We start from the raw sequence: 25,817 nt of genomic DNA, 5'->3' as shown, positions 1-25,817 counted from the left end.
AGTGACACCAATTGGCATAATTCTAAATCAGTCCAAGTGAGAATTAACTATGACAGTATCAAAAAGAATGGAAAAAGGTAGATGGACATGGAAACAAAAGAAATAAAATCTACTGAACTTAGTGACTGATTAGATAAGGTGAAATGATTTGCTGATCGGTGAGCATGTTAAAAGAAATGGATTCCAAACATTCTTTTGACTGCAAACCACAATAAGATACACTTTATAACACAATAAAGTATACCCATGAAACCACATGATGGTAGCAAAAATTTCATAAAATAATTATCCTTGTTTAGCATAAGTATTCTTAGATACAATATTTGGCATTTTATTTCAATTTTTCTTTTAATGCTAAAGGTCACCTTCTATATTGATTTCATTATACAAAACACTGTTTGAAATACCAGATACTTGATGGTTTGAAATGCTAGATACTTGACTTAAATGGTACACTAATTACACAGTGCCAAAATATAACCATTAAACTGAACAAAACATTGGACATGTGTTCCTATCTGTGAACTATTCTAATTCTTCTCCATAGTTCTTGAATTAGGGATTCCTTTTTAATTCCCTAATACAGTATTCACCAGTTACAGTGAGATCATTTATACATAGTACCTTTCATAAAAGTACTGTGCTAGACCCCAACAAGCAGTATCCAGTAATAATTAAATTATCATCTATATAGTAAAGATTAGTCAAGCAAACACATACTTTTCCCTTTCAAAATTAAAAGCAAATTTAGAATGAAACTACCAAATGTCCTTTAATAACTGATTAGAAAAAATATGACATTTAGCAAAGATTTGCCCCTACCCTCAAATTCCTTGCAGTACTGGAGGTTGAACCCATAGGCACTCTACCACTAAGCTATATCCCTGGCCATTTTTATTTTTCGAGTCAGGATTTCACTAAATTACTGAGGTCAAGTGTTGAGACTGCCTAGAATTTATGGTCCTCTTACCTCGGGTTCCCTAGTCCCTGATTACAGGAGTGTACCTGGCAAAAAAAAAAAAAAAAAAAAACTTTCTTTTGAGGCCAGGTGAGATAGCACACACCTGTAATCCCAGTGTCTCGGGAGGCTGAGGCAGGAAGACTGCAAGTTCAAAGCCAGCCTCAGCAAAAGCGAGGCACTAAGCAACTTGGTGAGACTCTGTCTCTAAATAAAATACAAAATAGGGCTGGGGATGTGGCTCAGTGGTTGAATGATCCTGTGTTCGATCCGAGGTATCCCCCCCACCCTCCACCACCATCAAAAAACGAAAAAACAACCTCTCTTGAACATTTCTAGCTAGAATTCCGAACCCTCATCTCAAATGAGAACACTAACATGGTTTCTAATAGTTCAAGGCCATACCCCTAAAAGATCCTTGCCCATTTTAGAAAATTCAAGGCTGCTACAAAAAAAAAAAAAAAAGTATTGTGCTTCATTCAACACCTAAGGATAGACAGATTGTCTCCTGGTCTCTGAGATGAGCTAAAATCCTAACTTTAATAACTGCCTGCTAGCAGACACAGCAGGCCTAATTGAATTTATACCAATATTTATTACTTTTCATTTCCTGTACTCTACTGAGCCCCTTCTGGTCCCCCTACCTACCCTTCATTCTTCCTTTAAATCATCCAGTTACTTCTGTACAAAATGTAGTTGAATTTAGTACAGGCTGGACTCCTTTCTCTACCAACTAGTTATTGCAGATTAAAAGCTATCCTTATAGACTGGGGCTGGGGCTCAGTGGTAGCATATTTGCCTGGCATGTGTAAGGAACTGGGTTCAATTCTCCGCACCGCATATAAATAAATAAAGTTATATTAACAACTAAAAAAAATTTTTAAAAAAGGGGGCTAAGGGGGCTGTGGTTATGGCTCAGTGGTAGAGTGCTCGCCTTACATGTGCAAGGCCCTGGGTTCGATCCTCAGCACCACATAAAAAAATAATAATAAATAATAAAGTTATTTAAAAAGGGGGGGGGGGGGGCTAGGGATGTGGCTCAATGGTTAAGCACTCCTGAGTTAAATCCAAAACTAATCCATAGTATCAAAGGTCAGAAGTCAGGTTAATGGCAACACTTTGCTGGAAGGGAGTCAGTGACTCAAAGAGGGCACAAGGCCAACTTCTGGGATTTCTGTTTATATTTGTTTCTTAATTATTTTTTAACCAAAGAAATGCAAGAAAAAAAAAGTGCCACATGACTTATTATAAAAACAGCCATCCTCTGTTTCACTATGCCCTACAAAGTCTTACTTGCTCCTAAAACATGCACTTTAGATTTTTTTTAGGTATTTTTTCTGATATAAACTGCCTTCTAAATATTCTTACAGTATTATTTCTTTGTCAATTTAAGAAGTTATATCATGGTCTCTGTTAATAGTTTGGACCTATAGTTTTGGATCTATAATGTCCCCCAAGGGCTCGTGTATTGAAGGTTTGTCCCCAGTGCAGTAATGTTCAGGTGGGGCTTTTAGGAAGTAATTGGATTATGAGGATTCTGATCCCACCAATGGATGTACCATCCATTGTTGGGTTCATAATTAAATGGACTATGAGGTGGCAGAAATGGTGGGAGGTGGGGCCTAGTTAGAGAAAGTAGGTCACTGGAGGAATGCCTTTGAAGGGTATGTTTTGTCCCCAGCCCATTCCTCTCTTTCTCTCTCCTAAGGAAAGGCATAGTCACCAGGTGGTAAAAGGGATGTTGGAATCTGATTGTTTCATAGAACAGTTTTTCTTTTCTTCCTGCCTTACTCAGTAGCCACTATGTCCAAGCCTTAAGCCTTCTGAAGTTCTGGAGGAAGACTCAGCCAGTATTACCCCTCTTCCAGAACTTGGTTTGTGGGCTCCTCTGCTGAGTCAATGATCACTTCTCCAACAGCTTTTAGTTTTCCAAAATTTTTCTGACATTTCTCTGTTAATTTCCTCTCCTATTCACATTGCTCTTATATGTCAATACCTTTTTATTTCCTTATTGTTGTTTTAGTGAAATTTGGAAAGCACCAATAGAGATAAATTCATGATTTTGGTCTGCCATGTTTAACCAAATGTCCCAAATCAACCTTGTTTATTATTTGTTTATCCTTTTCTCCTCCAGATTATACATTCCTTAAGAATAGGAATCTTGTTGGTGGTGTTTTTTTTTCTTCCTTTCTTTTCATTTTTGCCATCCCTAGCAAATACCACACAGTAAATGTATTAAGTATATGCTTAAATGATGAAAGCACTCTCCATATTCCCCATCTCTTCCCTCAGGATTATTAACATATCCCCCCACCTCCCAACTTGAGAAAAAATACATCTCCTACTTTTGTGAGAAACTGCTTTTCTAAACATCATATAATCAGACATTCAACACCAATGGAAGATACCTAAAAATGGAACACACTGTTTTACTGTTCACCTCTTCCATGAAACAACAGGATGATCTCCAAGCTTCTGCTTTATAACATAGAAGTCAACTTTTCTATTTTGATTGAACTACATGCTCTTAGCCCAATGATAAGATAATAATAAATGCTGCCTAATAATTAATGCTGCCTTCACAGAAAAAAAAAAATCTCTCCAGGAACTCTTTCAGTGAGTACATCCATTTAATATTGTTCAACTAACATCTATCTATTAAGGATCTTCAGGCACCTTCAGGGTGGGAGGGGAACAGCAGAGAATAAATAAAACATGGTACCCACCCTGCAGCAGCTTACAAGAGGAGAAAGAGAATTTCAGTACAACATAGTAAGTTGTAAGATAGAGGTAAGTACAAGGCACTGTGAGAAGGCCAGGAGGATCAGAGGTTTTCTGGGGAAGAGATCTGATCTGATCCTTTAAGACCTGGTGGCCCATGCCTATAATTCCAGCTACTAGGGAAGCTGAGTCAGAAGGAGCACAAATTCCAAGCCAACCTGGGCAAGACCCTGTCTCAAAATAAAATATAAAGAGCTCAGTGGTAGAGCACCCCTGGGTTCAATCCCCAATACCAAAAACGAAAAGGATCCCTTCTTCTAGGCAAATGTGGTGGTACATGCCTGTCTGTAATCCCAGTAACTAAGGAGATTGAAGCAGTAGTATCCCAAGTTCGAGGTCAACCTCAACAATTTAGCAAGACCCAGTCTCAAAATAAGAAATAAAAAGAGCTGGGGCTGGGGATATAGCTCAGTTGGTAGAATGCTTGCCTCGAATGCACAAGGCCATGGTTTCAATCCCCAGCACCACCAACTAAAAAAAAAAAGCTCAGTGGCAAAGCTACCATGGATTCAATCCCCAGTATGGGTCAAGGGTCGGGGCTGAAGACAAATGATACAAATAATTACAAGAGAAACTTAAAACGAAAGAAACTAATGGCAATTTGGCATTATTCTAGCACAGAAGTGTTGAAGAGAGACACTTCTGGCCTCCTGAGGACCAGGCAAACACAAAAAGATCAGAGAACCCAGGAAACCTGCCACCAGTGCCAAGACGCTGAGGATCATTAATGTTTGCTCCCCAACCACTTCTGGAGATGGTTCTGAGATAGGGCACTACAAGTACTTTGGGGGGGGGGGGGAGAACTGGTGACATTCACGACCAAGCATGCTTCCCTTTGGAACAGCTGTTGCCCTGTGCACATACTTCGGGACTCCACTTATAATCAAAGGAAGTGCGAGCCCTGGGTTAACTTGGGGGCTCCTTCACAAACTGACAAGGAAGAAGAGAGAAGGGAGGAGGAAGAATAAATAATTGGCCTCAGGACCAATCCGAGGCACGACAGGAGACACCAATATCACTTCCCACTCGAGCGGCCTCTCTGATGTCCCACGCTCCAAGAAGCCGGAGCTAGGAAGGAGGGTCGTCCCCTGGCGGGAAGGAGGGGGAAAGAACCTAGCCCCCGTTTCCCATCACCTTGGGGTTCCAGGCCTCCCGGGAACAAGGTCCGCCCCTCTGTTTACCTTGGTCATGCCAACCCCCACTACAAACACCCGGCGCTGGGGCGGAGACTTGCACGCGCGAGAAGGCATGGCTGGGCCTGCTGCCGGCAGACACAGGCTCAGCAGAAGCGGGTTCCAACCGACTGAAGCCCCGGCAGCAGCAAGCGCTCTCAAGGTAGGCCGGTGGGGCGGGAGGCGGGGCCTGCCGGGCGGACTCAGCAGTGCGCATGCGCGGCTGCGCGTGCCCTGTGGGGTGTTAGATAGTCTGATCCTACCGGGACCAAGCTCTCAGTATCCTAACACAAGTCACCTCCCACGCCCTGGGCCTGTTTAGTCTTCACCTTGAGAGAGAAGACCTGGAGTAGGGCCTGAGACAGGAGGGATTGGGCAAAAGGGGATTCTACATGCCTGAGATTCTTTAATGTTCTTTTAATGAGAGTCTTTTTAACTTTCTCTATTGCATTAGTGATGGTGGTAGGAGAGTCAATGCATGAGATAAACTTACAGTATAGGCTCATCAAGGAAAGGAGAAGCTTGCCCATAGATGCACGATCTTCAGTCTCCAGCTGTGCGTCTTTGTTTTCTAACCTGAAATTCTCAAAAGGTGTTTTGGTAGGATAAAATGAGTGATGAGGTGGAATAGAAGCAATAAGGATAAGTAGAAAGGGGGCTTGCAGGACGAAACAAGAGTGGCCATGGTATAAAGTCCACTTTCACATGGATTAAGTAAAAGTCCAGACTTAAAGGTCATGTTCACATACCTGGACACAAACAACACTATTAAATCAATTGTTAAACTTTAGCCACAGGTATTGTTGTAGGGACAGACAAAGCAAGGCACCAAAGATAGCAGGAAACAGTTTTATTTGGCTGCAGCCAGGTTCAGAGGGCACAGCTTTTGCTGTTAATCAATCAAACCCCTGAACCCCGAGTTCAGGTAGTTTCAGAGTTTTATACCCAGCATGTAAGGGAAGGGGCTCAGAAGTTCACAGCATACAGAAGTTTACATAAAAGCAGTTTTTTCTTTCACTGTTCTGGGCAAGTTAAACCTTCAAGGACATCACCTGAGAAGGGGAGAGCTTCTTCTCCCCTTTTTTTTCCTCCCCCTGCTAGCTGTACCATGGAGCCCAATTGGTAACTTTTCTTATCTTAGAAATGTAGACATCTCTGTGAAGCCCCAGCTCAAGGCCAGAGGTTAACATGTCTGGTTCTCCAAACTACTATACTGGATACAAGTTTGTGAAAAACTGGTAAGGGGGTGTTCACACCTGGAGTGCTGATTTCTTCCCAGCCAGTGGCCAAGTAAATCAGGGCAACACAAAAATAGGAAGTTTATCTACGTTGAACTCATTTGCAGAGACTCTTTTGCTGACGGTCCCAAAATCAACCATGGTGAAGAGAGGAGGCCCTAAGCAACTTAGATGCCTCAAAAAATAAAGAACACTAGGGATGTAGCTCAGTGGTAAAGTGCCCCTGGGTTCAATCCCTGGTACCAAAAACAAAGAAAGAAAGATAACCTCATGCCAGTAATGGTTAACATGTCTGGTTACCAAGCAGAATTAAAAATACCTTCTTAGATCACATCTCTGTACTATAGATTTATATGTATAAATATGCCTAGCAAAGATGTAGCAAATGCATTCCTCTTCAACGCCCTTACTCTACCCTGTCTCTCAAATTGTGTACTTCATGTCATCACAGAAAGGAATGGGTCAGAATGGGTCAAAGTGAGGCACAGATCTCCCTTTGACCCATTCTGACCTACCTTCCATCCTGCCATGAGGAGAGCAGCTTTCCTCTACTGTTGCACTTGGGCCATGGTGTTCTGCCTTATCTGGCCTAAAGCAATGAAATCAGCCAACCATGGGCTGAACCTCTGAAACTGTGAGCCCAAAATAAATTCTTCTTCTTCCAAATTGGTCTTTTGGGGTATTTTGATCACAGCAATATAAAGCTGACAGTGTGTGTGTGTGTGTGTACTATTTTAATGGGTTCTTGCTATGTCACCCAGGCTGGCCTTAAACTCCTGGACTCAAAAAATTCTCTTGCATCAGACTCCTAGCAGCCAAGACTACAAGCACATGCATTACCATGTCGAGCAGAGATTGTGCATTTATAATTCTACCAGATATTTGCTAAATACTTTCCAATTAGAGACATCCCCCTCCAGCAGTGTGAGTGTATTCTGTATATATAGCTTTTATACTTAAAATAATAAGATTTTTAAAAAATTAGATATCAGTTGAGAAGATATTCTAAGGGAGCATTTCTTCTTAAAACAATCTATGTTTTAAAAGGAGGGGGGAAAAATGTTGTTTCCTATGGTCATGGGAACTATCATCCCATTTTCTTTGCTCCTTTGCTAAGTAAGCTCCCTTAGAGTCCCAGAAACAGTAATATTATAGAAAGAGGGCAGAGCAACCATTTTATTCTTTAAACCAGGCCCAAGATTTCCTCTTAGAACTTCCTCCAATTAGTGTATTAGTTTGCTAGGGCTGTCATAACAAACTACCACTAGGCTGAGTGGTTTGAACAATAGAAGTTTACTTTCTCAAGATTCTAAAGGCCAAAAGTCCTGTTTCTCGGGCTGGGGATGTGGCTCAAGCGGTGGCCCGCTCGCCTGGCATGCATGCAGCCCAGGTTCAATCCTCAGCACCACATACAAACAAAGATGTTGTGTCCGCTGAAAACTAAAAAAAAAAAAAAAAAAAAAAAAAAATTAATATTAAAAAATTCTCTCTCTCTCTCTCTAAAAAAAAAAAAATCCTGTTTCTCATATGAGGTTTCTCTCATTGGCTTATGGATGGCCATTTTCCCCTGTGTCTTCACACAGTCTTCCCTCTATATTCATCTCTATTCAAATTCCCTCTTCTTGTAAGGACACTGGTCTTACTGGATTAGGGCCCACCCCCATGACTTCATTTGAACTTAATTACCTCTTTGGATATCCAATCTCCAAATATCATGAGGTACTAGGGGTTAGAACTTCAACATATGAATTCGGGAGGACAGAATTCAGCCTGTAACATTTAGCATTAACCTCTTTTACTCATGAGAAGTGAAGCCTTGTGCTTGTTCCCAAACCTTCTGTAAAAATCTACCACATGCATTTTGTCTGTGGTTTTTTTAGGGAGTGAAGGAATTGTAACCATGTCCAGTAAGTTACAGAGAAGAGATATGGAAGAAAGGCCAGATGATCCTTAATATGAATTAATTCATTGAAAGCAGGGGCATAGCATCAGAAATGACCAGGCTTAATATAAACCCAAATTTTTTTGGGGGGGTGCTGAGGATCAAACCAGGACCTTGCACATGCTGAACATTCACACATTCACTCTATCACTGAGCATACCTCCAGCCAAAATTGCAATTAATCTTGAAAGACACAGGGGAAAGCTTAGATTTTCCCATTAGGCTCTAAAAGGGAGTTAAATCCCCGTTTTATTTAAACTTTAATGGAAGAATTGGGAGCTTAGCTCAGTAGTAAAATGCTTACCTAGCACATGAGAGGCCGTGGGTTCCATCCCCAACACACAAACACAGACGCACACACACACACAAAAAAAAACCTTAATGGATATAGTGATGACCCAAAAAAGCTGGAATATTTGAGTGACATTCCAAATTAATTACTACCAATAATAATTCAACATTTATTGCGAGCCAGGCAGGTGCTAAGTATTTAGAAGGCAAAACAGTATCAGTGTTTTAAGAAGGTTATGGAGTCCTGAGATCAAACATAAACCAAGCTACTAGCTGGCCATCCTCAGGAAAGTTACTTAACCTTTCTGATTCATGGCTTCCTTCCATTTGTAAATGAAGATGATAACAATACCTACCCTATGGCAGTGGTGTGCCTGGCAAGCACAGTGACAATGGTGATAATGAAGATGAATCCTCCAGCCCTTGATTCCAGTCAAGGTTTATTACCACCACTTTGCAGACAAAGAAAGAAGGGTGGAGGTTAAGCAATTTGGTCAGGGACTTATTGAAAATAAGCAAGTAACTAAAGGAAAAAATAAATCTTCAGCTTCACTTGCCTTTAACTGATTTTAAAAATCACTAACTTTGGAGGTCATGCTGCTGAGCAATAGATGAGTCTTTCTCCAGCTTGGCTTAGAGGACACCTCTGACTGGAGCTGCAAATGGATGAAAAATGTTGCCTTTTTCTGTCTCCTCTGTTCTCTGGTGAAAGCTGTTTTTTGTATCCTAATGATTAACTGCAAGTTTAGCTCGTCCAGAAAAAGGAACTCAAATGAAACACACAATTAAACTTACTGGGCTGGCGATGTGGCTCAAGCGGTAGCACTCTCACCTGGCATGCGTGCGGCCTGGGTTGGATCCCCAGTACCACATACAAACAAAGATGTTGTGTCTGCCGAAAACGAAAAAATAAATGTTGAAATTTTCTCTCTCTCTCTTTAAAAAAAAAAAAAAAAAACTTACTGATCATTCACTTTTCTCTGGATTTACAGAACCCAGGACAGACACCTGGCAGTCCTCAGATAACATAAAAATGTGGGCCAAGGACTTGCTCATATTGTTCTTTAGTTAAAAGTGGAATCATGTTTAACTTGCAGGGAAATAATGTGTTTGTTTAAAAATTCGTTTTCAAAAGCCAGCCTAGGAAGTGAAGGTCAGTTATTAATCTCAAGGATGTTCCAGCAAAAAAAGAAAAATACCCCCTTGAATGACAAATACAGTTACGGAGCCTGGATGTGCACCTCAGCACATAGTCTTTCTGCCCCTCCCCTTCCTTTCCCTCTATAAAATCCCTTTGTGTCCCTGAGTTCCCTAAGATGGGGCTTTGAAGACAATAGCCCCTCCGTTCGGTTATCTCAGGCCACCTGTTCAATAAAACTGATTTCCTTTCCACCAGCTCATGTCTCCCGAGCATTGACTTTTGAGCAGCAAAAGACCAGATTTGGGCCTGTTAACAAGCATTGGAGCCAAGAAGGTTTGGGCCAAAGTTGACTGATAGCAAAACTCATGATTTTAACTCCTAGTAATAATTATGCCATTCTCCTTCCTGATCCTGATTATTCCCAGGATTGGTGAACGTGAAAAGACACAAATTTCATTTTTGCCTTCAACCCCAAATTTTCCTTTGATTTTCCCTGGAGGTTCCAAAGCTTTCAGGTAAACAGGAACCCTGGAAGTTCATTTAAAATCCTAGGAATCCAGGCTGGGTGCAGTGGCACATGCCTGTAATCCCAGCAGCTTGGGAAGCTAAGGCAGGAGGATCTCAAGTTCAAAGCCAGCCTCACCAATTTAGCAAGGTCCTGTCAACTCGGTGAGACGCTGTCTCTAAATAAAATATTTAAAAGGGCTAAGGGGCTGAGGTTGTGGCTCAGTGACAGAGTATTTGCCTTGCATGTGAGGCACTGGGTTCGATCCTCAACACCACATAAAAATAAACAAAATAAAGATATGCTGTCTATCTATAACTACAAAAAATTTTAAAATTTTTAAAAATTGACTAAAACCAACTACATTTATGGTCTATACCTTCCCCTAGGAGTTTCAAGTTTTCAACAGACTATAAGAGTTCCAAAATAGGTACTTCAGACCAATTCTGCCAAGTGTAATTGTTGTTCGGATAAGGAGACAGACTCCTTCTGCTTCCTACTCTGCCATCTTCCAGAATTCTTTTTCCCTTGTCAATTTTTTTTTTTTTTTTTGGTACTGGGGATTGAACCCAGGGGCAGTCAACCACTGAGCTACATCCCAGCCCTTTTTATATTTTATTTAAAGACAGGATCTCACTGAGTTGCTTAGCACTTAGCTTTGCTGAGGCTGCCTTTGAACTCTCAATCCTCCTGTTTCAGCCTCCTCAGCTGCTAGGATTTTCACTGTGCACCACCACACCAGGTATTCTTGTCAAATGCTTGTGCATCAGTCAACAATATGATCAGATGTTTTTTCTTTAGCTTGTTGATATAGCAGACTACATTGATTTCCAAAAGTTAAACCATTGAACCAGAGGGCTGAGGGATGTAGCTCTGTGGGAAAGCATTTGCCTGGCGCACACACAAAGCCCTATGCTTTATCACCAGCACTGGAAAAAAAAAATGAGCCAGCTTTGGATATTTGAAATAAATTGCATTTATAAATTGCATTAGGACATGGTTATAATAATATAATATATATAATAATAATCCAACAATTGTTGGATTTTATTTGCTAATGTTTTGTCAAGGATTTTTTTGGCCAGTGTTCATAAGAGATATTAGTCCATAATGTTCCTCTCATATAATGTCTTAATCTGATTTGGTATTAAGATAATGCTGGCCTCAGAGAATGGATTATGAAGTATTGCATTCTATTATCTGGAAATGACTGTGGATAACGGGTATTATTTCTTCCTTAAATATGTCCCCTCTGTCTTTTCTCTTTATTTCTCCATTTCCTACTTCTAGTTCTCTAACTCCTTTTTGCCCCATGCCTTCTTCTGATCTCCTTCTCCCTTCCTTCACATTCTTTAGGCCAACAGCTAGTGCAAGCATCCCTAGTCTAGCTTGGTGGGGTGGTCTCAGTCCTGAGAGTCAAGGAGGTCTCTGTACACTGACTCAACTGTCCATCCTCGTCTCATCTGAGAATGCTCTAGCCAGAAAGAATACATGAAATGTGGAAACAGAAAGAAGATTTAATCATATTCTGTTTTAACCCTCATATGTGATCCAGTAAACAGGCAACAGAAAGACACTACCCACCCTCACCATCCCAGATATGTGCCTGGCCATCCACAGCCAAGTTCTTCCCATACCCCCAGCCTCTCTTCCAACCCTAGCAGGTGTCCAGGCCCACCTGGATGAACTCCTCAAAATAGGGTAATCCTTTGGGAAAGGGGACAATAGCCCAACCCTTGCCCTCAGAACAGAGCCTGGCACTCATTCATTCAGTAAATATTTATTGAGTGACTGCTATGTGCTTGGCAGTGAAGAAAACAAAGTCCATGTTCTAATGGAAATTTTATTTTAGTGAAGAAAACAAAAATAAGTTATTTTCTAATAGTGATAAATGTCTTGAAGCAAGTATTTTCTAGTGTTAAGGCTGCAGACCTCGTTCCAACTCAAAGTTCAAGCCCTATACTCCCAATCCTGAACTGCAGGCCCCTCTGTTGGGCTCTCTTATCTGTTGTTGTCTGCCTCTCACAAACCATTTCCTCTGAGGTCAGCATCATTCAAAAGCATCATGTTCCAAAAGAAACTTATTTTCTCCCCCACCTGGCTCCATATCAATGTGGAGGGGCTGACCTAATTCTTTCCCTAGGGGATGTTCTCTCTGCAGCCCTAGTGATCATATTTAACCACATGCAGCCTCCATCTCCTAGCTGAACCCCAAATGGGTGCCTGGGCAATGCAGGCCCACCAAAAACTCTTGGAATATGGATTTAGACTGATCTGTGTTGCTTGATAATGGTAAATGCTTAAATTAAAAAACCATGGAGAGAAGAAGCCAGGTGTAGTGGTATATATACCTGTAATCACAGTGGCTCAGGAGGCTGAAGCAGGAGGATCTCAAGTTCAAGGCCAGTCTCAGCAACTTAGTGGGGTGCTAAGCAACTTATGAGATCTGTCTCTAAATAAAATATTTAAAAGGGCTGGAGGTGTGGCTCAGTGGTTAAGTGCCCCTGGGTTCAATCTCTGGCAAAAAAAAAAAAGCCATGGAGAGCTGAGGAAGCTTCAGTATGAAAGGAGCCCAGGAGAAGCAGCAGGATCAGACCATGCACCTCCAGAAAGGAGGCATCTGGCTCCTTTTATGGACTGAATATCTACCCTGGATACCCTGACAATTCATGTATTGAAGCCTAATCCCAACTGTGGTGACAGAAGATAGAGACTCAGGGAGGTAATTAGTTTGTGAGGATGGAACCCTCATGAATAGGAATATGCCCTTGTAAAAGACAGAAGAGCTTGAGTTCAACCCTCTCTGCTGTCTGCCATATGAGGCCACAGAGAGAAAATGGTGGTAAAACCTGAAGCAAGCCCTCTCAACACTGGGACTGGTAGTGCCTGGCTCTGAGACTTTCTAGCTTGCCAGACTGAGAAAGAAGTATTTGTTGTTTAAACCACCCATCCCATAGTATGCTTGGCATAGCAGCCCAAACCAGGACATTTCCAACTGCCCATTCTGCTCATTGTACCCTGGTACTAAAACTCTTTTACTTAAGCCAGTTTAGGTAGCTTTCACTTGTAATTGGTACTTGTAACCAAAATATCTCTGGTTGGTTGTTCGCCCAGGACGCAAAACAATAGTAATCCCGCTGGTTGTGGTGGGCGCACACCTATAATCCCAGCGGCTAGGGAGGCTGAGGCAGGAAGATCATGAGTTCAAAGCCAGCCTCAGCAATGGCAAGGCACTAAGCAACTCAGTGAGACCCTGTTTGTGGCTCAGTGGTTGAGGGCCCTGAGTGCCCCTGAGTTCAATCCCCCCAGTACCAAAAACAAACAAACAAAAAACCAGTAATCTTATTTTTGTTAAAGAGGCTGTATTAATTGGTGACAAAGAGACCCCCCAAATAGCAGGGACTTGAAAGAGAATTTTTAGATCACCTAACAGTACAGCATAGGGCAGAACTGTTGGTGGCTTTGGGGTCTTCAACAAATAAAGGGTAGGAAATGAGGGGACAGGGAGCATATTCACTGAACACTCTTGAGTGTTCCACTACATGGTAGCCAAACACCGCCCTGCTAGAGTCTGTAAAGGGAGTTTGGGTGGACAACGGGAGACAGAAGCTAGCAATTCACGAATATTTTTGTGAGCCAATTTATTGAGCATTCAATTGGAAGGAGCATTACATTTAGTGAGAGGTGAGGCACTGGCCTCACTGTCACCCTCCATTATATTTGAGGCACAAACGGGAGGCGACTCAGGGAAGTAAGTGAATGTAGACAATGCTCGGCTAATGAATGCCATATTTTAAATGAAAGCATATCTATTGCATATATGTGTAAGCAAAGGTCACACATCCCATTCAATCTCCATGCCACCACGAGGTAGTCACTGTCGCTATTCCTGTTTTTCGAATCAAAGCACAGACAAAAGCTTTGCCCCCAATCACAAGGAGGTGCAGAGCTTTTCCACCACCACCCTGGGCTAAGGACAGGGGCGCTGCGTCGGCCCGTAGGTGGAGCAGTTTGCAAGGCCTCGCCCGCCGCCGGAACTGCGCGTCTTCCGCGGAGCCCAGGCAACTGCCGAGCCAAGTAGCACCTTCCCAGCCCGCGCTATGCTGCGCGCTCTGACGCTCCTGCGCCCTTGGAGGCCCCTTGGGGTCCGCGGCTGCACCTCCGATGGGACTTCAGGGGGCCATGAAATCCAAGTGCGCGCCCTGGCGGGTCCCGACCAAGGTAAAAGCGGCGTCCCAGCGCGCGCCCAGGAGTCGGCCGGGCTCGGCCGGACTGAGACAGACGATCCCCGAGCCCAGCCCTGCTGCAAAAGCCAAAGCGACGTCCCGCGCACCCGCGGCTCGCGGGAAGACTACTAAGGCCTGTGGGCTCAGTGCTTTTGAGAACTGGATCTCAAATTGCCTGCCTCCCAGTCCAGGTTCTCTTAGTGGCTCAAGGCCGGCGAGGAGGATGCCCGGATTTGACTGGGATGGGACTTTGTCGGTCTCCTCAACTCCCCACTTGATGCCCTCAGTCTGTGTGAGACGGGGGAAGAGTCGCTTAGGGATAGCACTGGGTTAAAATACCGGATCGTTTTTTCCAGCCAAAGATCCTGGCAAGGTTCCGGGGGGCGGAGATGGCGGAGCCAATCCCGCTGGGCGTGCGGGGACTCGGGGAAGGGAGGTGCAGGGACAGGTCGTATGTTTTCCCTGCGCGCTTATTCTTCAAACTTTTGCTTCCCTCTGAAAGTTAACAGGTTGTTAGCAGATACCACCATTGATTGCATGTTGTGTTCGGGTTTTGTGTGTTTGTTTCGGGTGCATTCCGTGAGCTGACCTTTGTCCTTAGTTCGCTGCGCTGAGCCATCCAGGTGAGATCCTTGTGGTGGCTTTGCTTCTCTTTACAATCTCATCCCCTTCCACTGACATTTGATGAACTATTTGTGTCTGAGTTTTAATCTACGCCATTAGCAGTATATTATACATCTCGTATTTCTTATTTATGCCCTGACACTGTTTTAAAAAGCTATTTTCCCACATAAATCTAGTTCCTCGCTGTTGTACACTATTCCTTATGTGCATCCGCCACTTTTGATAGACACAAGGGCCACCAGCGTCCCACTGAATCAACTTTTTGAGGAGGTAGGATTGCTGGACCTTAGAAATACCCCATATTCTCATGCTTGGTTCACTGACAGACTGGCAACAGTGCTTGCCTTGAGATATTTTTTATTCTTTTCCCCACTATCCAATTACAAAATTTTGGGGTTGGGGATGTGACTTAAGTGTTAGAACTTTTGCCTGGCATGCACGAGGCTCTAGGTTCATCCCCAGACCTGCACAAAACAAAACAAAAATGAGGCATAGAGGATTTAGCAATTAGAATCAGGTCTGATTACAAAGTCTGTTTGTTCTGAACCATGAGGTCATCACTGATTCTTCCAGTTACTCATTGATTCATCAAACAGATTTGTACATCAGTAAGTTGGATTTTTGGACTCACATGTAAATATTGGAATCCTTCCATCTAGAAGCAAATAACAAGAATCAGTCGATTAAGCCTTTGCCCCTGCCAGAGGGCTTATAGGAGGGTGAAAGTCAGGGACAGAGGAGAAAATGAAGCCAAGGAAAAAGTCATGGAGGAGATGTGAGGAAGAAATCACACATAGGAGAACTACCCAGAAAATGACTCAAGAGTCATTTGGTGTTCTTGTTAGAAGCCACAGCTCTGTCTTCACTGGGGCAGATGGCACCAGAGCATTGCCACATTGTACTTGTTGTCCTGGAAAATGGGAGTGGCTGGTTCACAGTTCTTCATCCTTCTTTAGCAGGTTTATTCTTTATAGTTCATGGAGTAATTCTACTCCAATCCTTACCTGGGCATTCAAGGTTCTCTGCCCCAGCCTGGCCTTTCCATCTTCCTTCATGGTTCTTTTTTTTTTTTTTTAACCTTGTGTGTGCCTTTGTGTGAGGGAGGGAGAGTACTGGGGATTGAACCCAGGGGCACCCTACTACTTAGCTACATCCACAACCCTTTTTCCTCAATCTTTTTATTTTCATTTTGAGACAGGGTGTTGCTAAGTTGTCATGGCTGACGTTGAACTTGAGATCCTCCTGCCTTAGCCTCCTGAGTTCCTGGGATTGCAGTGTGAACCACCACACCTGGCTCCAATGGGCTCATTTAAAGCTTTCCTGTCTCTGTGTTTTGTTCCAGCTGTGTCCAGAAGGTCCTGTCCCTTCCTTTCTGCCGCCATGAATCTTTCTGGAATTCCCCTGCCATGCTGCATGTCCCGCCTCCAGTTAAGTTTTGTGTGTCTGGGCTTGTCTTCTTCATAGGTAGTTAGCTTTTTTTGCAATTCTAGAGATCAAATCTATAGCCTCAAACCTGGGCAAACCTCTACAACAAAGCTTTACCCCATCAATTAGCACTTTGTGGGTGAGGTGTGCTAGCTGCATCCTGCTGTTACTTGAGCAAACACTCTTGTTTTCTAGACCTCAGTTTCCCCTTCTGTATAGTAAGAGGTTGTTAAACTAGTTGTTCTCCACACTACCTTCCAGTAATTTCTTTTGACCTGCCCATACACCATCCAGCCTGTGATCCAGGCCATCCAGACAGAAATGACCTTGGTCAGCTGCTCCGGAAATGTTCATGGTTTGGTAAGAGAAGACAGGCACACGGCAGAGCCACCCTCACTACTGGAGCAGAAAGGGCAATGTTCCTAGAATCCAGGCTGCACCAAGAAGGCAGGGACCATGGCTGAGTCCTGTTTCTCCAGAACCTGGCATGTGATACAGCAAATTGTTGCCAAGTGAATGAATGAAAGCCAAATACTCCTGCCTGGCCCCTCAGGGCTTCCAACTTGGAGTAGTCTTCTGTTAGGTCCCAGAGCTGCCCTAGGCCCAGGACATTTTGCCCTGCTTACTGCAGACTCAAACTCTGGCTATACACTTAGGGACCTTTCTCTTTTAATCCTCATGACAATCTTTTAATTATTTCCCTTCACAGATCAGGACATTGAGGGTCTGAAAGTAAAGGGACTTATCCAAGGCCATGGAGCTGGTGCATCTGATCTGTGACTTGAGCCAAAGACTGATTTGGCAGTCAGGCTTGACATGGTGGGTGCACACCTGGAATCCCAGTGACTTGGGAGGTTGAGGCAGGAGGATTGCAAGTTCAAGACCAGCTTCAACAGCTTAACGAGACCCTGTCTCAAAATTTAAAACAAATTAAAAGGACTCGGGGTATGGCTCAGTGGTAAAGTGCCTAGGTCCAATCCCCAGTAGCCAAAAAAAAAAAAAAACCAGTGATTTGGCAGTCAGTTTTCTGGGTACAACATAAAAATGGGAGAAGAGATAAAGTTAAAAGATGAGAGAGTCAGTCAGAGACAAAGGAAGGACAGAACAGGGAAGCAAAGCAGAGAGGGGAACATTTCTGTCAATGTTAGGACATGGTGACTAGATTAGTTTTCTGTTGCTCTATAACAAATGAACATGGGGTGTTCTCTGAAGAGAAGGGCAGATCAGCAGGCACAGGCCCCATGTCACAGGCTCTCCCTGTACACTGAATTCCTCCAGTTTTGGAAGGCACCCTGTTCTCCCTGCACCAGGTCCTCAGCTACGCTGCTCCCTCTGCTTGCAATGTGCTTCACTCCTGGACTGCCGCAGTCTGGCTGGGCACAATTCAGGAGCCACTTGTCAAAAGAAACGAACTTTATTTTTAGAACACACGCCACACCACAGGAGCTCTTCAGGAAAACCTTCAGAGCCCAACTGCCACCACCTGGCTTCCCACAAGCCTCTCAACCTCCCCCACTCCTCCTGCTCTTGAGGCTGATTGGCTGGGTCATGTGGGCGGAGCCAAAAAAAGTCCCCCAATGACCAGCTCCGTGGTCTGAAAGGGCAGGGAAACAGCCCAATGAGCATCACCGCAGATGAGCCAATCAGTTGGCAGCTAGAAGTTTGCTGGGGCCGCTGTGAGCCAATCATCAGCTGGCAGCTGGAAGTTTGCTGGGGCCCCTTTCAGCTGTGGCTCTCAACATCTCCCCCTCTCTGTTTAAACAACAAGCATGTGGCTTAGGGACCCTGCCTGCCTTAGGTTGTCTAATACTACATATGGTCCTTACCCGTCGTCGGATGAGCTGACCTTAAGGCGTCAGCCTCCTGTCTTAGGTTGGTACCATTGAAATTGGATCTTACCCGTCATTGACTACCGGTCCAGTATACAGCCACACCTGTGGATAGGTCTTTGTACCAGAAGGGGGGTGAGGTTCTTTGCCTCACCTCTGTTGGCCCCCAAATTTTAGCTGAACGACCATCACAAGCAGAAGGGAGGAGGATACACCAAGCCAATTGGCGGCTCCTTTTGGAAAAATTGTACCACCGATGACACCATCAGCAAAAATACCCCAACACTACCACAAGTCGCTGCACCAACAGATAGTTCACAATGCATACAAGTGAGTTCACAATGCATACAAGTGATACATAGTCCAGGCAAGTTCTGCAAGCAGTTCAGTGATGGCTATTGCAGAAGCTGTGGGTTTTATCTTTGTCTTCACCGGCACTGGGATGAAGATAGGAATTCTGGCAATAATGGCTAAAGAAAAAAATTATGTAACATTCCAGAAGGCACTAAAAGAAAACAATTTTCTGAACAATTTACATTATCTTGAACAGAATTATTAAATATAATGAAAAGGAAAGGTGAAAGTAAACAAACAGAACTGTTAACCTCCTTTTTTTTCACATATTAAAACAATCCTCAACAGCTGTTTACCCAATTTAAATTAAACCATTAAATCATGTGAATAAAAAAAAATATTTGGATCCATTTTTTTCATGAGCGCTCATCATATATGATATATGGACATTCGTACATACAAACATACAACATAAAACACAAGTGTGCACACAACACATAACATAATAGTAAAGGCCTTATAACTTTTTACAGGTGAAATCTCCATTGCAATGTTTAAAAACTCTATAGTCAAAAAATAGAACTGATCAGCAAAACATTAACCTAGGTCTGTATGAGCTCAAAAAACAAAATAGAACTTCATGATGTGGGAAAGGGTAATAATAAAATAGATATTGAAAAAAGCATCCTGGTTCTGTCGCAGATGTAAGGATAGCCAAACTGGAGTTTTGGATATCAGCTGTTATGGATTTGAACAAAATCATCTTTTTGGTCTGTAGAAATTGCTTTAGTTAATCTTTCTGAAATCCAAATCGGCTGCTGTTCTCCCTGTGGAAACACACAAACAGACCCCCGACTCCAGACAATCACTGGGTCAGGACCTTAGTTAATCTCTCTGGAATCCAAATTGGCTGCTGTTCTCCCTGTGGAAACATACAAACAGACCCCCAACTCCAGACAATTACTGGGTCAGGACCTTTCCATTGTCCTGTTAGAATATCCTTCCAAAGTACCTTGGGCTTATGTACATTTTTTGGACACATATGCCTTTCCGCAGCACTAAGCCCTGATGAATCCAAATTTAAAAAGTTTAGAGTAAAAAGTGTTATTTTAAGTTTATCTTTGGGGAATATATACCCCTTCCCAATTCCTTCTTTTTGCTTTAATAAGTACATTTTAATAGTTTGATGAGCTCTTTCAACTATGCCTTGTCCCTGTGGATTGTTATATGAGTAATGCCAAATGATGAGCAAAATTGTTTAAAAGAGGTAGAAGTATAACCAGGGGCAATATCTGTTTTAAACTGTTTTGGAACGCCCTCAGTGGCAAAATTTTGTAAGCAATGAGCTATAACATCTTTAGTTTTTTCTCCGGCATGAAGGGAGCCCATCAAAAATCCAGAAGAAGTATCAACTGTAACGTGCAAATATTTTAATTTTCCAAATTCTGGCAAGTGTGTGACATCCATCTGCCAAATATGATTAGGTATCAGTCCTCTAGGATTGATTCCAAGATTAACTTGTGGTAAAAAGGTCACACAATTTTGACATTGTTTTATTATTTGTCTAGCTTGTTCCTTAGTTATTTTAAAACGCTTTTGTAAAGTATTAGCATTGACATGGAACTTTTTATGAAAATTTGTAGCTTCTTCTAGTGTAGAGAAAATATGTATGTCATGTGTAGTTTTATCTGCTAAATCATTGCCCAAACTAAGGGCTCCAGGCAATCCTGTATGTGCCCTGATATGTCCTATAAAGAATGGATCTTTTCTATCCCAGATTAGACTTTGTATAGTGGAAAGCAAAGGGAAAACAGTAGAGGAAGGGGATATCCTACCAGCATCTTCAAGGGATACTATAGCATTAACTATATACTGACTATCAGAAAATAAATTAAATACAGAATCTTTAAACATCACAAAAGCTTGTAATACTGCATTAAGCCCTACCTTTAGAGCTGATTGTTTGGGTACTAAAAATGTAAAAGTTTGATCAGGTGTAACTATTGCTGCTGTACCATTATTTGACCCATCAGTGAATATATTTGGAGCATTCATGATAGGTGTTTTTCTTGTCATTTTTGGAAAAATTACAGGATGCAATGACCAAAAAGACAATAAAGGATTAGATGGTAAGTGGTTATCAAATAAAACATTAGATTTGCACATGATTATTGCCCAAGTATTTAACTCATTAGCTAACTCATCAATTTGATTCATAGTATATGGAGTAATAATTTTATTGGGAGAAATTCCAAACACTCCCTTTGCTGCTTTTATTCCTTTGAGTATTAATTGTCCTACAGCCTCAGGATACCTAGTAAGAATAGTGTTAGGAGAATAAGATAAATGTATCCATAATAATGGACCTTCTTGCCAAAATACTCCTGTAGGAATATTTTTTGTTGGTAGTACAATAAATAATAAAGGCAAACTTACATCAATTCTATCCAAATGCATATTTTCCATATATGTTTCAATGATTTTTAATGCCTTTCTTGCTTCAAGCATTAACATTCGGGGCGAATTTGGATCTGATGGACCTTTTAGGATATCAAATAAAGGTCCCAACTCTCCTGTTGGTATACCTAGATAAGGCCTTATCCAATTTATGTCTCCTAATAACTTTTGAAAGTCGTTAAGTGATTTGAGTTGATCTACTCGTATTTGAATTTTTGGTGGACGGACCATGGTTGAGGATAATAGAACTCCTAAATAATTAATTGGAAAATTTAATTGTACTTTATCTATTGCTATCTCTAGATTATAATTTTTTTAATAAGTTTGTAAGTGTGGCATAACATTCTAGCAATGTGTTTTTATCTTTGTGTGCTAATAATACATCATCCATATAGTGAAATATTTGTAGTTCAGGATTTTGATTTCTAAGTGGCTGGATTACTTTGTTAACATAAATTTGACACCTAGTTGGGCTGTTAGTCATCCCTTGAGGGAGTACTTTCCATTCATATCTCTGATCAGGACCTTCATGATTCAGTGCAGGGATAGTAAATGCAAAACGTGGACTATCCTCAGGATGAATTGGAATTGAAAAAAAACAATCTTTAATATCTATAACTAAAACATACCAGGTTTTTGGCAAAGCAGACAATTGAGGAATCCCCGATTGAGCAGGTCCCATAATAACCATGTCATTATTAATGGCTCTTAAATCTTGCAATAATCTCCATTTACCAGATTTCTTTTTGATGACAAAAATGGGAGTATTATGGGGAGATACAGAAGGTTGTATATGTCCTTCTGCTAATTGTTGTTTGACCAGGTCATGGGCTGCTTGTATCTTTTCTTTAGTCAGGGGCCACTGAGGAACCCATACTGGTCTTTCTGATTTCCAAGTAATTTTTATTGTCTCAGTGGACCTTTCTGAAAATCCAACCCATGTCTGTCTGTTCCTTGATCTATTTGTATTGGTGCTGCTATACCTTGTTCTTGTTTTTCTAATCTTTTTCCTTTCCTAAAACCTTGTCTAGCCATAATAGTGGGTGCATTTTGATTGATGTTATTTGTTAATGTCAAACCTAATTGATAGGACATCTCGTCCCCATAAATTTACGGGAAGATGATTCAATACATATGGTTGTATAGTTCCTTCACATCCTTCAGGATCCTTCCAATCTAATACCATTGCACTTCTATGAGGATTAGTCGCCACTCCTAGGCCTCGAAGCGTTTGAGTGGCTTGTTGTAATGGCCAATGTTTTGGCCATTCTTGACGAGAGATGATGCTAAGGTCTGCACCTGTATCCAGTAGCCCATTAAATTCATGTCCTTGAATATTTCGTTTTAGCATGGGGCGAGAATCTAAATTTAAAGAAAGCATAGCCCAATCTACACTTGTGGAGCCTAATCCCTTGGAACCTCTTTCTATAGTACGACTGGAAAATTTATCATGTAGGCTGGGTATTATTAGTAACTGTGCTATTCTATCTCCTGGTGAAATTACTGATATACCCTTTGGAGAACTGGCTATAATTTTTATTTCACCTTCATAATCGGGATCAATTACCTCAGGACTTATCATAAGTCCTTTTAGAGTAGAAGAGCTGCGTCCCAATAATAAGCCTACTGTTCCTTTGGGAAGAGGTCCTTTTACCCCTGTGGGAATGATTTGAACTCCCATCTCTGGAGTTAGTACTGTTCTGGCGGAGGCGCAGATGTCCAATCCTGCACTTCCTCTGGTTTGTCTAGTGAGGGATCTAATGGACAATGTGTCCTGGGCACTACCCTGATGGGGTTGCTGGGTTCCTCCAGTGCCCCGTATATTTGTGGTCTTGGGCCCCGGAGCACTGGGCCCCCCTGTCCATTTTTTGGCAATGGAGCCCGATGCCTTTCTTCACGATATCGTGGATAGACACCTGGTCCTTGTTCATTTTTTGATAATGGAGTACCCTCTATGGTGGTTTGAGAACGGCATTCATTAGCCCAATGTCTCCCTGTACGGCATTATGGGCAAATACCCGGTATTCTACTCCTTTGATACCTAGTTTTGTTAAACCCTCCTCCTATGGGGCAATTCCTTTTAAAATGTCCTGTTTGTTCACAGTTGTAGCCTGTTCTTGGCCTGGCATCTAAAGCCTGTTTTACTGCAGCTGCCATGACTTGCCCTTGTTCATTAATGTCTCTACATAATTTAATATATGTGTTTAAATCTTCATGTTTCCATGGTCTAATGACTTCTCTGCACCAACGATTCGCTTGCTCATAAGCCAGTTGTTTTTTTAATGGCATTGCTTGTTCTGTATTCCCCAAAACTCTGGTAGCTGTTTGAATAAGCCTATCTACAAATTCAGCGTAAGATTCATTAGCTCCTTGTATTACCTTAGATAATTGACCTTGTAAACCTCCATGTCCTTGTAAAGTCTTCCATGCCCTAACCACATCTGCAGCAATTTGTGCGTATATACGCCAGGATCATATGCAATTTGTTGCTGCTGATCCTCATAAAAGCGAAACAAAACAAAAGAAGAATCTTAAAATGGCTACCCATCCTCTTGCCCTGCCCTCAGGGGCGAGCAGTTTACCTTATCACTTACCCTCATTTGTTCCCCATGGGAGCCACCAAATGCCGCAGTCTGGCTGGGCACAATTCAGGAGCCACTTGTCAAAAGAAACGAACTTTATTTTTAGAACACACATGCCACACCACACGAGCTCTTCAGGAAAACCTTCAGAGCCCAACTGCCACCACCGGCTTCCCACAAGCCTCTCAACCTCCCCCACTCCTCCTGCTCTTGAGGCTGATTGGCTGGGTCGCATGGGCGGAGCCAAAAAAGTCCCCCAATGAGCAGCTCCGTGGTCTGAAAGGGCAGGGAAACAGCCCAATGAGCATCACCGCAGAGGAGCCAATCAGTTGGCAGCTAGAAGTTTGCTGGGGCCGCTGTGAGCCAGTCATCAGCTGGCAGCTGGAAGTTTGCTGGCAGCTGGAAGTTTGCTGGGGCCCCTTTTGGCTGTGGCTCTCAACACTGGACTGTTTGCACCCACCCTGACAACCAGCACTCATGCACATCCAATCACATATGTGCACTTACATGTGAATGCACATATGTGTACATGATGTACACACACTCATACACACACATGTGCACTCAAACTTTTTGCCTGATTCCTATTCTTCCATCAGTTCTCAACTTAAAGGTCATTTTGACCTCTGGGGAATCAGCTGACCTACAATGGGGTTGCCTCTGCCCCTTAGCATGTCCCTTACCTGCTTATCCATTTTTTTCCCTATGAGTTCATATTACAAATAATAATTATTTGCTGTTTTCTCCACTAGATTGTAAGTTCCATGAGTCTGTCCTGGTCTCTGGAATCAATGTCTCATACAGAAGCCAGTACATGTTAAATATAAACATGTACAGCTAGGTGAGGTTGTGCAACCTGTAATCCCAGCTACTTTGGGAGGCTGAGGCAGGAGGATTATGGTTTGAGGCCAGTTTCTACAATTTAATGAAATCCTGTCTCAAAAAATAAAAAGGGTAAAGAGCCTCTGGGTTCAATCCCTACTACTGCAAAAAAAAAAAAAAAAAAAAAAAAATTTAAAAGAAGAACTTTAAACTGGGTAGAGGAGGATTGCAAGTTCAAAGCCAGCCTCAGAAAAAGCAAGGTGCTAAGCAATTCAGTGAGATCCAGTCTCTAAATTAAAAAATACAAAATAGGGCTAGGGATATGGCTCGAGTGCCCCTGAGTATTAAAAAAAAAAAAAAAAAGGAACTTTGACAAACTGGGTAGAAAAGAACCCAAGAAGGGTAACACCAGGAACAAATCTTGTGTGAACTAGGAACTCCAGGGATGATGTGTCAGGGTAGGTTCATGGATTGTAACAGATGTACCAATCAGGTAGGGGATGCTGCTAGTGAGGGAACCGTGCCTCAGTGTGGACAGAGGAACATGGGCACTCTCTGCACTGCACTTTCTGCTCAATTTTTTTTTTTAAACTGATCTTGCATATACCTTCTCTGGATGGTTCAAGAGACTGTAATGCTTTGAGAGAGAGAGAATCTTCAACATTTACTTTTTAGTTTTCGGCAGACACAACATCTTTGTTTGTATGTGGTGCTGAGAATCGAACCCGGGCTGCATGCATGCCAGGCGAGCGCACTACCGCTTGAGCCACATCCCCAGCCCTGCTCAATTTTATTGTAAACTGTAAAAGTGTTTAAGCTGAGTGTGGTGCACATACCTGTAATCCCAGTGACTTGGGAGCCTGGGGCAGGAGGATCACAAGTTCCAGGCCAACTGGGCAACTTAATTAGATTCCTCTGTCTCCAAATAAAAAATAAAAAGGACTGGGAATGTAACTAAGAGAGTCCCTGGATTCAATCTCCAGTATCAAAAACAAAAATCCCTCTGGGTTTAGTTGCTAATTTCTTGTGACAGAAGATCAGGTTGAGGAGCTGGGGTTGTGGTTCAGTGGTAGAGTGCTTGCCTAGCATGTGTGAGGCACTGGGTTTGATTCTCAGCACCATATATAAATAAATAAAATAAAAACCCATTGACAACTAAAAAAATATTTTTTAAAAAAAGCAGGTTGATTTGCCCTCATGAGCATGCAATCAGCAAAATCTAGACTTTGAGAAACCCTACTGTTTCCTCAACAAATAACTTTTGAGAGAAGGACCAAGCTAGAGGGAGACTCAGGATTGTACTAAGTTTTGAATGGACATTAAAATTTTTAAATTAGCACTGTTTAATCTGTGATGTCCAAGGAATCATACTTGGGCAAGGAAACTATAAAGAAATATATGGAAGTGATTACACAAAAGTTAGAAGAGTTACCTCTGGGGGGTCAAGGAGGGAGCTATGGATGAGTCCGGGCACATGAGGGGTTGCTGAAATGGTTGGCACAATTCCAGTTCTTGATCCTGGGTGGTGAT

General features: G+C 42.3%; 2 protein-coding genes across 9 annotated transcripts in view; one reads left to right on the top strand and one right to left on the bottom strand.

Moving 5' to 3' along the window:
- Scp2 (sterol carrier protein 2) overlaps window positions 1–5,054 on the bottom strand; it is a 107,348-nt gene extending 102,294 nt beyond the window's left edge. Inside the window, exon 1 of the mRNA XM_046450877.2 lies at window positions 4,921–5,054. Within this exon, the coding sequence (XP_046306833.1) occupies window positions 4,921–4,989 (69 nt within the window). The 5' untranslated portion in view covers window positions 4,990–5,054. The remainder of the gene's footprint in view (window positions 1–4,920) is intronic.
- The window catches only part of Echdc2 (enoyl-CoA hydratase domain containing 2), a 64,983-nt gene continuing 44,150 nt past the window's right edge, over window positions 4,985–25,817 (top strand). For 2 of the 8 annotated variants that reach the window (XM_058581467.1, XM_046450880.2), the window contains exon 1: window positions 14,004–14,249. In XM_058581467.1, coding sequence (XP_058437450.1) covers window positions 14,129–14,249 — 121 coding nt within the window. In that variant the 5' untranslated portion in view covers window positions 14,004–14,128. Of the gene's footprint in view, window positions 5,075–13,998; window positions 14,250–25,817 lie in introns of those variants that run through there. The other 6 variants (XM_046450885.2, XM_046450879.2, XM_046450878.2 and 3 more) reach the window with 6 other exon arrangements.

The sequence above is a fragment of the Marmota monax genome, unplaced genomic scaffold, assembly GCF_021218885.2.
Source record: "Marmota monax isolate L192 unplaced genomic scaffold, Marmota_monax_Labrador192_F-V1.1 WCK01_AAM20220418_F8-fsc00023, whole genome shotgun sequence".
Lineage (NCBI taxonomy): Eukaryota > Metazoa > Chordata > Mammalia > Rodentia > Sciuridae > Marmota > Marmota monax.
This window is presented reverse-complemented; position numbering and strand designations above follow the sequence as displayed.